Below are 17,186 nucleotides of genomic sequence, written 5' to 3'. Positions count from 1 at the left end.
GTTTACCACCAGGAGTGAAATATAGAACTGACAAAAGTAAAAATTGCAGCTCTTCATTTTTTATGTGTATTGTCAAGTGTGCTTCAAATAACATGTCTGTGATCCCTCTGGTACAAGCATCGATTTTAACAACATCACACTTCACTCTTCCTGATTTTTCTTTTTGGACTTTTCTTCAAGGTTCTTCCTGTTCTTTTGTCAATTAATATTAATATCCTTCTAAACAACGCTCATACCCTGACAGATGACATTTGTGCACTGTGCACCATTTCATACATTTCTGCAGCTTTTTAAAAGATGTCTGCAGAGTATTAACCACACAGGCTCTGAATTGTCTTTTTTATTTTTTTTATTCATTTACGAGACGTGTGCATTGCTGGTTAGGCCAGTATTTAATGCCCATCGCTAGTTGCCCTTCAGAAGGTAGTGGTGGGCTGCCTTTTGGAAATGCTACAGTCACTGAGGTGAAGGTCCACCCACTGTGTAGTTTGGCAGGGAGTTCCAGGATGTTGCCCCAGCGACAGTGAAGGAACGCTGATATATTTCCAAGTCAGGGTGGTGAGTGACTTGGAGGGGAACCTCCTGGTGGTGGGGTTCCCAGATATCTGCTGCTCCTGCCCTTCTAGATGGTAGTGGTCGTGGGTTTGGAAGGTGCTGTCTAAGGAACCTTGGTGAGTTACTGCTGAGCATCTTGTCGATGGTATACAATGGAGGGTTTGAGTTTCTGTGGACGTGGGAGCAATCATGCAGGTTGCTTCGTCACAGGTGATGTCGAGCTTCTTGAGTGTTATTGGAGCTGCACTCATCCAGGCAAGTGGAGAATATTACATTGCACTCCTGACTTGTGCCTTGTAGATGGTGGACAGGCCTTGGTAGGTCAGGAGGTGAGTTTCTCGCCGTAGGATTCCTAGCCTTTCACCTCCCCTGATAGCCACAATATTAATATGGCTAGTCCAGTTCAGTTTCTGAGCAATGGTCACCCCCAGGCTGTTGATTATGGGGGATTCAGCGATGCTAATGCCATTGAATGTCAAGGCGTGGTGGTTTAGGAGATAGTCATTGCCTGGCACTTGGGTGGCGTGAATATAACTTGCCAGTTGTCAGCCCAAGCCAGGATATTGTTCAGGTTTTGCTGCATTTGGACATGGACTGCTTCAGTATCTTTTTTTTTTTAGAAATATTTTAATTCAAATTTTTACATATTTTCAACAAACAAAGAACACATCAATAAACATCTTACAACTACATCAGAATTCCCCCAATATACAAACCCCCCATTAAGCAATAATAAACACAGTAGAAAACACAAGGTACACCCCCCCCCCACGGCCCCCTCTGGGTTGCTGCTGCTGCTGACCACCTCCTAACGCCCCACTAGAAAGTCTAGGAACGGTTGCCACCGCCTGAAGAACACCTGCACAGACCCTCTCAAGTCAAATTTTACCCTCTCCAATTTAATGAACCCTGCCATGTCGCTGATCCAGGCTTCCACGCTCGGGGGCCTCGCATCCTTCCACTGTAGCAGAATCCTCCGTCGGGCTACCAGGGACGCAAAGGCCAGAATACCGGCCTCTTTCGCCTCCTGCACTCCCGGCTCGTCCGATCCCCCAAATAGTGCTAACCCCCGGCTCGGCTTAACCCGGGTGTTCACCACCGTAGACACTATCCTCGCAATACCACTCCAGAACCCATCCAGCGCCAGGCACGCCCAGAACATATGGGTATGACTTGCTGGGCTCCCCGAGCACCTCCCACACCTGTCTTCCACCCCAAGGAACCTGCTCAGCCTCGCCCCTGTCATATGCGCTCTGTGAAGAACCTTAAATTGTATCAGGCTCAGCCTGGCGCAAGAGGAGGAAGAATTAACCCTACTCAGGGCGTCCGCCCACGTACCCTCGTCTATCTCCTCCCCAAGCTCCTCCTCCCATTTACCCTTTAGCTCCTCCACCGAGGTCTCCTCCTCCTTCTGCATCTCCTGGTAAATCGTCGAGACCCTGCCCTCCCCAACCCACACCCCCGAGAGCACCCTATCCTGGAACCTGAGTGCTGGAAGCAGCGGGAACTCCCTCACCTGCCGTCTTACAAATGCCCTGACCTGCAATTACCTGAAGGCATTTCCGGGGGGAAGCCCGAATTTTTCCTCCAGTGCCCAAAGGCTCGCAAACGTCCCATCTAAAAACAGGTCCCCCATCCTTCTAATTCCTGCCCTGTGCCAGCTCAGGAACCCTCCATCCATTCTTCCCGGGACGAACCTATGGTTCTCCCGGATCGGGGACCAAACCGAAGCCTCTACCTCCCTGTGGCGCCTCCACTGCCCCCAAATTTTCAAAGTCGCCGCCACCACCGGACTCGTGGTGTACCTAGTCGGCAGGAGCAGCAGCGGTGCTGTCACCAGCGCTCCCAGACTCGTGCCCACACAGGATGCCATCTCCAGCCTCTTCCACGCCGCCCCCTCCCCCTCCATTACCCACTTGCATATCATCGCCACATTGGCAGCCCAGTAATACCCACACAGATTAGGTAACACTAACCCTCCCCTGTCCCTACACCACTCCAGAAACACCCTTCTCACCCTCGGGGTCTTTTTTGCCCACACGAATCCCATGATGCTCCTACTGACCCGCTTAAAAAAGGCCTTAGGATCAGGATGGGGAGGCACTGGAATATAAAAAGGAACCTCGGGAGCACCGTCATCTTCACCAACTGTACCCTACCCGCCAAGGAGAGTGGCAGCATATCCCACCTTTTAAACTCCTCCTCCATCTGCTCCACGAGCCTCGTCAAGTTGAGCTTGTGTAGGGTCCCCCAGCTCCTGGCCACCTGGATCCCCAGGTACCGAAAACCCATTTCCGCCCTCTTAGTGGAAGCTCATCTATCCCCCTTCCCTGGTCCCCTGGGTGTACCACGAAGAGCTCACTCTTCCCCACGTTGAGCTTATACCTGGAAAAGTCCCCAAACTCCCTGAGGATCCGCATCACCTCCGGCATCCCCCCGACTGGGTCCGCCACATACAGTAACAGGTCATCGGCATACAATGAAACCCGGTGTTCCTCCCCCCCACGGACCAGCCCCCTCCAGTTCCTGGACTTCCTTAGAGCCATAGCCAAAGGCTCAATTGGCAATGCAAATAGCAAGGGGGCTAGGGGGTCACCCCTGCCTCGTCCCCCGGTACAGCCAAAAGTATTCCGACCTCCTCCGGTTCATGGCCACACTCACCACCGGGGCTTCGTAAAGTAGCCTAACCCAACTAATAAACCCCCTCCCGAACCCAAACCTCTTCAACACTTCCCAGAGGTACCCCCACTCCACCCTATCGAAGGCCTTCTCCGCGTCCATCGCCGCCACTATCTCCACCTCCCCCTCCACTGTAGGCATCATGATTACGTTAAGGAGCCTCCGCACATTGGTATTCAGCTGCCTTCCCTTAACAAAACTGGTCTGGTCCTCGTGAATCACCCCCGGGACACAGTCCTCAATTCTGGTAGCCAACAACTTCGCTAACAGCTTCGCGTCCACGTTGAGGAGAGAGATTGGCCTATACGACCCACACTGTATTGGGTCCTTGTCCTGCTTCAAGATCAGCGAGATCAGCGCCCTGGACATCGTCGGGGGTAGGGCTCCCCCTCCCTCGCCTCATTGGACGTCCTCACTAATAGAGGGCCCAGCAGGTCCATGTACTTCCGGTAAAATTCCACCGGGAACCCATCTGGCCCCGGTGCCTTCCCCGCCTGCATACTCCCCAGCCCCTTAGTCAGCTCCTCCAGCCCTACCGGTGCCCCAAGCCCAGCCACCTGCTCCTCCTCCACCCTCGGGAACCTCAGTCGATCCAAAAATCGACGCATCCCCCCATCTCCGTCGGGGGCTCAGACCTATACAGCCCCTCATAAAAGCCTCTAAATACCCCATTTATTCCCACCGCATTCCGCACCGTGTTCCCCACTTTATCCCTAACTCCCCCAATCTCCCTTGCTGCCTCCCGCTTCCGAAGCTGGTGTGTCAACATCCGGCTAGCCTTTTCCCCGTACTCATACACCGCCCCTTGCGCTTTCCTCCACTGCACCTCTGCCTTCCTGGTGGTCAACAGGTCGAACTCGGCCTGGAGGCTTCGTCGCTCCTTGAGTAGCCCCTCCTCGGGAATCTCTGCATACCTCCTATCCACCCTTAAAATCTCCCCCACCAATCTCTCCCTCTCTGTCCTCTCCTTCTTCTCCTTGTGGGCCCAATTGGAGATTAGCTCGCCCCTAATCACCGCCTCCCAGACCACCCCCACCTGCACCTCCCCATTATCATTAGCCTCTAGATAGCTTTCAATGAACCTCCAGATCCGCCCGCTCACCTCCTCATCCGCCAGCAAGCCCACATCCAGGTGCCACAGTGGGCGCTGGTCCCTCTCCTCCCCAAGCTCCAGCTCCACCCAATGCGGGGCATGGTCTGAGATGGCTATGGCCGAATACTCCGTGCCCTCCACCCTCGGAATTAGCACCCTGCTCATAACGAAGAAGTCTATCCGGGAGTAGGCTTTATGGACGTAGGAAAAAAAAGAAAATTCCCTGGCCCCCGGCCTGACAAACCTCCATGGGTCCACTCCTCCCATCTGGTCCATAAACCCCCTCAGAACCTTGGCCGCCGCCAACCTCATACCCGTCCTGGACCTGGAGAGGTCTAATGCTGGATCCAGTACCGTGTTGAAGTCCCCCCCACCCCCATTATCAAGCTCCCTGCCTCCAGGTCCGGAATCCGGCCCAACATGCGCCGCATAAATCCGGCATCGTCCCAATTCGGGGCATATACATTCACCAAGACAACCCGCACCCCCTGCAGCTTACCACTCACCATCACAGACCAACCTCCATTGTCTGCCACGATGTTCAGCGCCTCAAACGACACCCGCTTCCCCAACAAAATCATCACCCCTCGATTCTTTGCGTCCAACCCCAAGTGGAAAACCTGCCCTCGCCACCCCTTTCGCAGCCTAACCTGATCTGCCATCCTCAAATGCGTCTCCTGGAGCATAACCACATCTGCCTTCATGTGCGCGAACACACGGGCCCTCTTGACTGGCCCATACAGGCCTCTCACATTCCAAGTTATCAGCCGGATCAGGGGGCTTCCCGCTCCCTCCCCCTGCCGATTAGCCATCCCCTTTTCTAGGCCAGCCACGTGCCCGCGCCTCCCGCACTCTCCATTCCCCCCAGCGGTAGACCCCCGCCCCAACTCTCTCTGAGCTCCAGCTCACCTTTGGCCAATGCAGCAGCAACCCAGATCCACCCTCCCCCCCTCCCACCCCAGCTAGGTCACCCCTAGCTGCGTTGCTCCCCCCCCAGCTGACTCCTGCTGACCCTGGCCACTCCTGCAACTCCATCGACCCCCCAGTGTGGTAGTCTCCCCCCCACCCCCACTCCTCTCCAACACCGCCCTTCCCCCCCGACCCTGCCCCCTTCCTTCCCTAGCACGGGAAAAAGCCCGTGCTTTCCATCAGACCGGCCCTGCCCTCTCTGGCGCAGCTCCCTTTTGTGGCCTAATCCCAGCTCCCCCACCTCGGGCCTCTCATCTCCCCTCCCCCCAACGGGGCCCTGTCCTTCCAACCACCGATGCCCACACTCTCACAAAACCCCCCCTTCGAACCAATTCACCCTACCCCACCCAGCACCCAAGGAAACAATACAGAACAGAATAGAACATCCCCCAAAGCACAGTAACCACAGTAGCCCCCCGCGACCTCCCCTCACAACCGACCCTCAGTCCATGTCCAACTTTTCGGCCTGAATAAAGGTCCTCACCTCCTCCGGCGTCTGAAAGTAATGATATAGGTCCTTAAACGTGACCCACAGTCGCGCCGGCTGTAGAATCCCGAATTTCACCCCCTTCCGATGCAGAACCGCCTTAGCCCGATTATACCCGGCCCTCTTCTTGGCCACCTCCGCGCTCCAGTCCTGGTATATACGGACCTCTCCATTCTCCCACCTGCTGCTCCGCTCCTTTTTTGCCCATCTTAGGACACACTCCCTGTCCACCAAGCATTGGAACCGCACCAATACTGCCCGCGGCGGCTCGTTAGCCTTGGGCCTCCTCGCCAGGACTCGGTGGGCCCCATCCAGCTCCAGGGGCCTCGGGAAGGCACCCACGCCCATCAACATGTTCAGCATCGTGACCACATATGCTCCAGCATCCGACCCCTCCACTCCTCCGGGAGACCCAGAATCCGCAGATTCTTCCTCCTCGACCGATTCTCCATGTCCTTAAACTTCTCCTGCCATTTCTTATGCAGCGCCTTGTGCGCCTCCACCTTCACCACCAGGCCCAATATCTCATCCTCATTCTCCGAGGCCTTCTGCCGCACCTCCCGGGTCGCCGCCCCTTGGGCCTTCTGGGTCTCGACCAGCTTGTCGATCGAAGCATTCATCGGCTCCAGCAGCTCTGCTTTCAATTCCGTGAAGCAGCGCCTGAGAAACTCCTGCTGCTCTTGTGCCCACTGCGCCCACTCTGCCTGGTCTCCACCCGCCGCCATCTTGGCTTTCCTCCCTCGCACTTTTCGCTGCACCAGAATTACTTTTTTCACTGCTCCACTCCTGGTCCAATCCAGACAGTGGCGGGGAAATCGTACTGTCACCTTCCCACACTGGGAACCGTCGAACAAATGCCCCTGGGACGCCTAGAAAGAGCCCAAAAGTCAATTTCTGGCGGGAGCTGCCGAACGTGCGACTTAGCTCAGCATAGTCGCAACCGCAAGTCCCCGACTGCTTCAGTATCTGAGGAGTCACGAACGGTGCTGAACACTATACAGTCCAGCGCTGAGGACCCAGGTTCGATCCCAGCCCCGGGTCATTGTCCGTGTGGAGTTTGCACATTCTCCCCTTGCATGCGTGGGTCTCCCCCCCACAAACCCAGAAGATGTTCAGGGTAGGTGAATTGGCCACGCTAAGTCTCCCCCTTAATTGGAGAAAACAGAATTGGGTACTGTAAATCTATTTTTCAAAAAAAGAACATTGTGCAGGCATCTGCAATCATCCCCACTTCTGACCTTATGATGGAGGGGAGGTCATTGATGAAGCAGCTGAAGATGGTTGGGCCGAGGACACTACCCTGAGGAACTCCTGCAGTGATGTTCTTGAGCTGAGATGATTGACCTCCTACCACCACAACTATTTTCCTTTGTGCTGGTATGACTCCAACCTCCAGGTTCTTGATTCTGCTAGGCCCTTGTCATATGTGGTTTAAATAGGGTGCAACGCCTGAGGTGGGAACTCCCGACAGAAATTCATTCAGTGCTGGGCATAGTGCTGGACAGCACTATACACTGAACAGCAGATGCAAGAGCCTTCTGTTGGATAAAAGTGGACCGCACCTGGAGAGTTCAGGCCAGGATAGTGCTTTAGACCCCGAAGAATGAACTGGAGAGCCAAAGGGACTTGGGTGTGTTTTTTTAGAGATAGGATGTATTGTGACCCTCAGCATCCATCCACTTAATAGCAGTCAGGTGTTGGAGTTTCCAGGCTCCCAATGCTGATCACACATCCTCCCGCAGACCCTGAAATTCCACTGTAATCAATGATGAAGGAAAAATTCCCACTGTTATGCCAAGATCCTGGCCTATGGATGTTTAGGAACTTTAACTATCTCTGTCCGAAGGTAGCTAAGATAATTGAATCAATTTCAAAGGTTGTGCCTACTAAGGCAATGTCCAGGCCACCTGGTAGATTATGCCAGTAATGATGCTATCCAAATAAAGCTACATTTCCTTGAAAAATGTCCCTTCCGTGCTATCCAGTATTTTCTAAAAATGCATCCCATTGCTTATTGTTCCCATTTTTAAAAAAACTTACCGAGTCAGCAGTACGGCTACATCATGATGATTTGGAGTGGAGTCGCTTTTAGGATTCACATTCTTTTGCCACTTGCAGAAACTGGAAAGAGTATGGTCAGCATGATGAACGATTTTAAGTTCTTCCTGTAAAGGGTTGGGACAACATTGTTCAAGCGAAACACTGTTAGAAACAGCATTGATTTGCTGCATACTAAAATAGGTTAAATGAACACTGCAACGTGGACCATGCCCGTATTGCACCGTAGTCCGTCAGTGGCGGGTAGCATTTGCCGCCATCCAATGTCAGGAATTCCATTACAATACATTAGCATATCATTATCGGGCCCATTCACCAGAATCATACCCCATGTCAAATTAAACTTCTATGGCAGCATGATATCAGAATGGCTCGATGTATGACAGGTTTCAAAAGGCAGGCATCTGGTTAGACAAACTCTAAGCTGGTGAGGTACTCGTGGGGCAGATCCACATCTTCAGGGTGGGGGGGCGGGGGGGGGTGTCACAGGCAAATCTGTACAGCGGCGTCTCTGAGATTGCCTTGTGGTGCCAGGGCATAGACTTCATTGAAGAGCTGCAGAGAGAGAAGCATAGCCTGAGGAATAGGATTTAGTGAGTTTGATGTTTGGGGTGGAGCGGTGGAGGGGAGTGACCATGGACTGAAGGTTCTACGCAATCACAGGGGGACTGGTTCATATGGAGCCAGCATGAAGACAAAGGAAAGGCAAATGGAAAACATGTCAAACATACAGCTGAGACAGTTTAGCTTGAGTTCAATTGACATGCTTTTCATCAGCCTAGTCATGTAATTATGTCAAGTTAGCACTTACTTGTGGGATTGCCAATGATTATGGTTCTGCATTTAACCTTTGGCGCAATATCCACTCAGGGCCATGGCACACTGCCGGAGTCCTAACATAATCGCTACAGTGCATAAGGAGGCCATTCAGCCCATTGGGTCCACACCGACATTCTGAAAGAGCACCCCACCTGAACCACTCCCCCGCCCTATCCCTGTGACCCCATAATCCCACCTAACCGTTTGACATTACGGGCAATTTAGCATGACCAATCCACCTAACCCACGCATGATTGGACTGTAAGAGGAAACCGGAGCACCCAGGGGAAATCCACGCAGACACGGGGAGAATGTACAAACTTCACACAATCATCCGAGGCCAGAATTGAACCCAAGTCCCTGGCGTTGTGAGGCAGCAATGCTCACCGCTGTGCCACCCCAGTGAAATGCTCTCTGTTCTCCGCTGAACTGTCTAGATTCTGAACTGCTGGACGTTCTGCTGAAGTGCCCATTGACAAGTGCACTACATGGGCCAAACTCAGCACAAGGCCTTGGAGTGAAGTTTTGGACAATGCCTATGCCTGAGATGAGAGTTCTGGATTCAGCAGAGTGGCCAAAGCTGTTGCCATTCAGAAATGTAATGTTGAGTAAGGAAAGTCTTGCCCAATCAGCATGCTAAGGACTGGGCATCAATGCGTAGACGGGGCATGAGTCAATAGGCTTTGAAAGGCAGCTGCAAATGATGAATGGACAAGGAATGGTCCTTCACAGACAAATGCTGACCGCCACATCTCTCTCTTTGATACTGCAGTGAGAAGATCATCATGAACATGGAGCCTGGTTATCTTGCAGAATGTCTTCTCATTCATAGGCAAGAGTGAAGAAGATGTCAATTGCAGTGCTTGACTCACCAAAGGTTGGAGCAGAACTATGAAGGTGAAGGGGTGGCACAGCGCATGAACTTCAGAGACCCATCACTCATGGGTGTCTCACTGGTCCCAGTTCTACAGGTGGCGTTTGTCATACCTGCAGGTGTCCGGGAACCAGTGTCGCCACAATGCGTGTCCAGGGAATAGGTTGATCACATTTGCCACCTGCTTCAGGATTTGGCCCCACAGGGACTTGGAGGGCATCCACTGCCAGTGTCGCAGAAAATTACATTGGTGCTTAATCTTCTAAACCAGTGTTACTTCCAGAGCTCCACGATTGACCTCTGCAAGATATCTCACACCTTTACACACAAGCACCTGCAGGTGGTCGCAAATGCAATCCTTGCAAGGGCACACAACTTTGTGCATTTCAACTGGCATCAGGCAAGTCAGAGGCAGGAGCAATGGGATTTGGGCAGATTTCTGATCTTCCCACAGGTGCAGGGTGGCAGCGACTGCACTCACATGGCACTCAGAGCTCTGTGGCACCACACTGTCAACGATGTGAACTGCAAGGGCTTCCGCCTGCTGAATGCACAGCTGTTCTGCGAACATGCCAAGTGCGTCCTGCAGGTCCATGCATGATTCCCAGGGCAGTATGAGTCATACATTCTCAGCCACTCTCAGATCCCTGCCATCGTTCATTGTCCACAACAGTTTCAGGTTTGGCTCCTCGGGAACAAGGAGGAGGTGGCTGATGCCAACTGTGCAGAGGGCATAGAGTGAAGCAGAAAAGATACAACAAGGTTCATGCTGCAACTCACACTTTCAGTGTCTGGACCAGTCAGGTAGAGCCCTGCAGTAAAATTCATAACATATCATCCTCACATGCTGCGCACAACACAACCTTCCACTGCAACAGGAGGAACTGCCTGAGTAGGAGAGGGAGGAGTGGCATGTCTCTTCCGATGAGGAGGACATTGATGGCGATGAGACTAAGGAGGACTTCAAAATTGAGGATGTCAGCCATGAGGCCATGGCGATGTCCAGACAAGGCAGACAACCTCGGGACACGCTCATTACCGTTAGATTCATGGAAGATGATGAGAATATTCAGTGAGATCATCCCATTATCTTCACATGCCTCTGTGAGTATTACTCTCCTGTGTGACTTTTGGCAGTGCACACTCTCTGTGATAAGGATCCTGCCATGAGGATGCACACGGACAGTGCGTAGTTCCTCACAGAGCTGTGTGAATGCCTGACTCCTGTCTAACTGACAGCAGTTCGCTTGCTCTCAATGATCAGGGTCACATAATGATGACACAATAGGAGAAGTTTCACATCTCCTGATCCTATGGCATCCTTTGTGAGCTGAGCCAGAGGACAACGGAGCCTAGGGGAGGCAGTGGCGTAGAGTATTATCACTGGGCTGGTAATCCAGAGACACAGGGTAATGCTCTGGGTACCTGGGTTCAAATCCCACCAGGGCAGTTGGTGGAATTTGAACTCCATAAAAATCTGGAATAAAAGTCTAATGATGACCATGAAATCATTGTTGAATGTCATAAAAGCCCATCTGGTTCAATAATGTCCTTTGGAGAAGGAAATCTGTTGTCCCTACCTGGTCTGACCTACTAGTGACTCCAGACCCACAGCAATGTGGTTGACTCTTAAATGACCTCGGGATGGTCCAACCAGTGACTCCCACATCCAATGAATAAAGAAATAAAAAATCACTGGAGACCGAAGTTGATGGGATGGAGGACCAGCCACACCTCAAAGGTGCTGAGAAAACACAGGGAGAATGACTGAACTCTGTGACGCCAGCCCAGTACATTCAGGTAGTAATTATAATTCCCATCGAGATGTGGGCATGACTGATTCACCTAGTGCTGGGAGATCAGAGAGAAAGCCCTCGACTGAGAACTCAGCAAGAATCTTATGCAAGAATCGAAATTTCACTTCAGAATGACAGAAACACAGCTCATCAAAACAAGGATCCATAGAAAGGGTGAATTTAGCGAGAGTTTATTTACAGAAGTGAACGTCATGTAGAAGTAATTAACACCAATGCCCACGCTGTTCAACTACAATCTTTTAAACTTCCTTACCCTGCCACTACATCTTGGTGCATCCCCAACATCCACAGCAGAGGTGGTGGCAGCTTGCTGTCTGTTATGCCCTGCTGTCTGTGGTGACCTTGCCGGACATCCTCTAGAGGGCCGAGACCTGGGGACCCAGGCCTGCCTTGAGGGTTTTGCTGTGTTGCAGCATCACCCTCCCTCTGCCTAAGGAGCTGGAGCTGAAGTGGTCACAGGATGAGGGAATTTGGATGGGCTGGACACTCCCAGAGTCACCTGGGAGGATGGCCCCCGATTTTGTGCCCCATGTGGTAGTCCTCCCTCTGGGTCCCTGCGGGCTCCTGCCGCCTCATGGAGCGAGGGGCAGCTGTTGTGAGGTCAAGAAGCCCCACCTCTTTCTTCCATTGACACTGATGGATTTCAGCAAGCACCTCCGCCATTGAATGCAGCTCCTGCAGCAATGCAAGAAAGAAGTTTTCGACCAGGATTTCCGTGGCAGTGCCTGTGTTGGCCACATTGCATTGACCTGTTGGAGCAGTCCCCTCATTCTGAAGGTGAATATTTTCCACCATCGAGCCCTTGAATCTGAAGAGTGTACCAGACACCCCATCCTGATTTTCCCGGTCTTGTCTCTGATACCGGACCAGTACCTGAGACAAGACTGGATCCAGAGGTTTGTCACCTGACTCAGACTCAGCAAATCCCTGGCCTCCAGCAATCCTTCGAGTGCCAGTGTCTTTGGATACACCGTCTCCGTTTGCTGTGGGTCAGACAGTACGATGTGCTCACTAGATTGACCCAAGGCTACTCTAGAACCAGGTCCCACCAAGGTATGTGTCTCTGTGCTTGTGGAGAGTGTGGGTGAGCGCTGTGACGGTTCCTCTATTTCGCGGTCTGTGAATTCATGGCCTGTGCTACTCTCGGGCTGAGTCATGTACCTTGTTCATGGTCCCCCCTCCCCTATGGTCTTCCCAGATGTACCTGCGAAAGAACGAAGAGGTCATTGGTGCATGTCAAGGGTCAGAAAAACAGAAGACGTGACTCGTGGCATGGATATCTGATGGATGTTGCCGTCCTGGATCCTCACTTGGATAGGTGCCAAGGACCTCACCATCAGCACAGGAACAGTCCACATCCTCATCGGTTCACAGCATGGCTCGATCCTCAAAGTGCAGACCTTCAGCTCTGGCATCCGTCCGCCCATCTGGGATCTCTCCATCTTGTTTTATGCCAGCTTGTCCTTAATGAAGACAGATGGAGAGGGTAAGCAGGACACATGCCAGGGCCGATGATACAAATTCATGGAACGTGTCATTGGTGAATGGGACCAGTGGAGTGATGATGACACGACCCGCAGGTGAAACAAAGGTGTGACTGGGAAAGTTAGTTGTGGTGTTCCCTGAGTGGCGCTGAGTGAGATCCTGTGGATGTGTGATGAGTCTCTGAGTGCGTGAGTTGGAGGGATGAGAAGAGTGACTTACCCTGCCGGGCAGAGCGGAGGGGATCGTTCATCCTTTTGCAACACTAGGTGGATGTCCTCTTCTGCAGGGCTTTAGTAGTGACCAGCGCTGCCATCATCTCCTGTGCTGGATTGGTGACTTTGCTGGCAGGTTGTCACCCAGAGCATGGGTATAGGACATCGCAGCGGGCCTCTGCTGCGTCCATTAGTCTGAGAAATTCTCTTCCCACAGCAAAATGGAGGCTAGGTCATTGAATTTGATCAAGGCTGAGTTAGGCTGTTTTCTGATAGACAAGCGAGTCGAGGTTTATGGGGGACCGAGCGAAAGTCGAATTGAGATCATAACTAAATCAGCCATGATCTCATTGAATGACGGAGCAGGTGCAAAGGGCTGAATGGCCTCCTCCTGCTCTGAGATTCTGTATCCCTAAAATGGTGAATGATTTGGCAGCATTCAAAACACTCAAGGAGCAGCAGCTCAACTTAACTTAATTAAAATGTTTTGTTATCCTGTTGACACCATCGGGCAGTCATTGCATTCATTCTGCTCAATATATGCTGAGGGTCAAAATCAGGGGCTGGATTCTCCATTTTGGGGACTAAGTCCCCACGCCTGCGGTGGATAATCGGCACGGCATACTCCTAGAGGATGCCAGTTTTCAGGGGGCGGGGAATTCAGAAACCGGTGCAGCTCCCAATTTTGGCACCAAAACGGATTCTCAGCCCCGTCACCGAATGTTTGATGTTAGTCTCGGATTCCTGACAGTAAAGCCTTTACTTTAAGAAGCTGACGGGAATCTATTTTCTGTAGAAATACACAAGGGCACGAGCATAGAGATTTATTAACCTTTCAAATAGGGGTGAAATTGAAATGTATTAGCCCTTTAAATAGGGGTGACTTTTTGCCACTATTTCATTGACACCTATTTTATTTGTGATTTCTTGCAATTGGGTGAGATATCAGAGTAGCCACGGGACCAGATAAATGTGGAGAAGAAGGGAGATGGATTTTTAAAAAGCAGTAAAAGTGCATACACAAGAACTTCAAATGTTCCCATAGTCTACAAATTTGCTTCAAGGCTGGGATATTGAAAAGCCTTAACCCCCAAGCAGTTCCAGTTTCTCCGAAGGGAGAAAAGTCGGCGGGGCGTCAATCGCGCCACCCGCCTCGGAGAATGGCAGGGGTGGGAGCGAGGCAATGGACTCCGGGGCTGCCGATATTCTCCAGTCCGGATGGGCCGAAGTCCCGCCGACGTGACCATGGGTCACGTGGGCGTAAATCAAACCACCTTTTAATCGGCGTCAACCAGTGCTGATGGTTGACGCCGTCCAGCGTGGAGGTGGGTGACGGCCTGGGGGGGTGGCCGCAGGAGAGGTGATGGCGTGGCCACAGTCTGTGTGTTTGGGGGAGAGGTGTGTGTGGGTGTGTGTGCGGCGCAGGGAGGGGGGGGGGGTTAGAGTGGGGCGGGCTTCGGGGGAGTACCGGGAGGGTGGGTGAGTGCCGGGAGGGGGGGTGAGTGCCGGGGACGGGAGGATGACTGCCGGGGAGGGGGACGGGGAGGTGCGTGCCGGGGAGGGGGATGGGAGAATGACTGCCAGGGAGGGGGACGGGGAGGTGCGTGCCGGGGAGAGGGACAAGGGGGTGCGTGCCGGGGAGGGGGACGGGAGGATGACTGCAGGGGAGGGGGCCGGGGAGGTGCGTGCCGGGGAGGGGGGCGGGAGGATGACTGCCAGGGAGGGGGACGGGGGAGTGCGTGCCAGGAGGGGGACGGGGGGGTGCATGCCGGGGAGGGGGACGGGGAGGTGCGTGCCGGGGAGGGGGACGGGGGGGTGCATGCCGGGGAGGGGGACGGGGAGGTGCGTGCCGGGGAGGGGGACGGGAGGTGCGTGCCGGGGAGGGGAACGTGGGGGTGCATGCCGGGGAGGGGGAACGGGGGGGTGCGTGCCGGGGAGGGGGAACGGGGGGGATGCGTGCCGGGGAGGGGGACGGGAGGATGACTGCCGGGGAGGGGGACGGGGAGTCCGTGCCGGGGAGGGGGACGGGGGTGTGCGTGCCGGGGAGGGGGACGGAAGGATGACTGCCGGGGAGGGGGACGGGGAGGTGCGTGCCGGGAGGGGGACGGGAGGATGACAGCCGGGGAGGGGGACGGGGGAGTGCGTGCCGGGATGGGGGACGGGGGGGGTGCATGCCGGGGAGGGGGACGGGGAGGTGCGTGCCGGGGAGGGGGACGGGGAGGTGCGTGCCGGGGAGGGGGACGGAAGGATGACTGCCGGGGAGGGGGACGGGGAGGTGCGTGTCGGGGATGGGGACGGGGAGGTGCGTGCCGGGGAGGGGGACGGGGAGGTGCGTGCCGGGGGGGGGGGACGGGGGGGGGGGGGGGGTGCGTGCCAGGGAGGGGGACGGGGAGGTGCGTGCCGGGGAGGGGGACGGGGAGGTGCGTGCCGGGGAGGGGAACGGGGGGGTGCGTGCCGGGGAGGGGGAACGGGGGGGATGCATGCCGGGGAGGGGGACGGGAGGATGACTGTCGGGGAGGGGGACGGGAGGATGACTGCCGGGGAGGGGGACAGGGAGTGCGTGCCGGGGAGGGGGACGGGGGGGTGCGTGCCGGGGAGGGGGACGGAAGGATGACTGCCGGGGAGGGGAACGGGGAGGTGCATGCCGGGGTGGGGGACGGGGAGTTGCGTGCCGGGAGGGGGACGGGAGGATGACAGCCGGGGAGGGGGACGGGGGAGTGCGTGCCGGGAGGGGGACGGGGGGGGTGCATGCCGGGGAGGGGGACGGGGAGGTGCGTGCCGGGGAGGGGGACGGGGGTGTGCGTGCCGGGGAGGGGGACGGAAGGATGACTGCTGGGGAGGGGGACGGGGAGGTGCGTGCCGGGGAGGGGGACTGGGGTGTGCGTGCCGGGGAGGGGGACGGAAGGATGACTGCCGGGGAGGGGGACGGAAGGATGACTGCCGGGGAGGGGGACGGGGAGGTGCGTGCCGGGGTGGGGGACGGGGAGTTGCGTGCCGGGAGGGGGACGGGAGGATGACAGCCGGGGAGGGGGGCGGGTAGGTGCGTGCCGGGGAGGGGTTGGGGGGTGCGTGCTGGGGAGGGGGATGGGAGGATGACTGCCGGGGAGGGGGACAGGGAGGTGTGCGCCGGGGAGGGGGACGGGAGGATGACTGCCGTGGAGGGGGATGGGGGAGTGGGTGCCAGGGAGGGGGACGGGGGGGTGACTGCCAGGGAGGGGGACGGGGGAGTGCGTGCCGGGAGGGGGACGGGGGGGGTGCATGCCGGGGATGGGGACGGGGAGGTGCGTGCCGGGGAGGGGGACGGGGAGGTGCGTGCCGGGGAGGGGGACGGGTGGGGGATGCGTGCCAGGGAGGGGGACGGGTGGGGGATGCGTGCCGGGGATGGGGACGGGAGGTGCGTGCCGGGGAGGGGAACGTGGGGGTGCGTGCCGGGGAGGGGGAACGGGGGGGTGCGTGCCGGGGAGGGGGAACGGGGGGGATGCGTGCCGGGGAGGGGGACGGGAGGATGACTGCCGGGGAGGGGGACGGGGAGTCCGTGCCGGGGAGGGGGACGGGGGTGTGCGTGCCGGGGAGGGGGACGGAAGGATGACTGCCGGGGAGGGGGACGGGGAGGTGCGTGCCGGGAGGGGGACGGGAGGATGACAGCCGGGGAGGGGGACGGGGGAGTGCGTGCCGGGATGGGGGACGGGGGGGGTGCATGCCGGGGAGGGGGACGGGGAGGTGCGTGCCGGGGAGGGGGACGGGGAGGTGCGTGCCGGGGAGGGGGACGGGGAGGTGCGTGCCGGGGAGGGGGACGGGGAGGTGCGTGCCGGGGAGGGGGACGGAAGGATGACTGCCGGGGAGGGGGACGGGGAGGTGCGTGTCGGGGATGGGGACGGGGAGGTGCGTGCCGGGGAGGGGGACGGGGAGGTGCGTGCCGGGTGGGGGGGACGGGGGGGGGGGGGGGGGTGCGTGCCAGGGAGGGGGACGGGGAGGTGCGTGCCGGGGAGGGGGACGGGGAGGTGCGTGCCGGGGAGGGGAACGGGGGGGTGCGTGCCGGGGAGGGGGAACGGGGGGGATGCATGCCGGGGAGGGGGACGGGAGGATGACTGTCGGGGAGGGGGACGGGAGGATGACTGCCGGGGAGGGGGACAGGGAG

At 56.3% G+C, this 17,186-nt stretch overlaps 1 protein-coding gene across 1 annotated transcript in view; it reads right to left on the bottom strand.

Moving 5' to 3' along the window:
• LOC140409143 (A disintegrin and metalloproteinase with thrombospondin motifs 12-like) overlaps positions 1–17,186 on the bottom strand; it is a 951,810-nt gene that overhangs the window by 631,165 nt on the left and 303,459 nt on the right. Inside the window, exon 6 of the mRNA XM_072497322.1 lies at positions 7,824–7,948. Within this exon, the coding sequence (XP_072353423.1) occupies positions 7,824–7,948 (125 nt within the window). The remainder of the gene's footprint in view (positions 1–7,823; positions 7,949–17,186) is intronic.

The sequence above is a fragment of the Scyliorhinus torazame genome, chromosome 3 (assembly GCF_047496885.1).
Source record: "Scyliorhinus torazame isolate Kashiwa2021f chromosome 3, sScyTor2.1, whole genome shotgun sequence".
Lineage (NCBI taxonomy): Eukaryota > Metazoa > Chordata > Chondrichthyes > Carcharhiniformes > Scyliorhinidae > Scyliorhinus > Scyliorhinus torazame.
The sequence above is the reverse complement of the archived record's forward strand: the minus strand, read 5'-3'. Positions and strand labels throughout refer to the sequence as shown.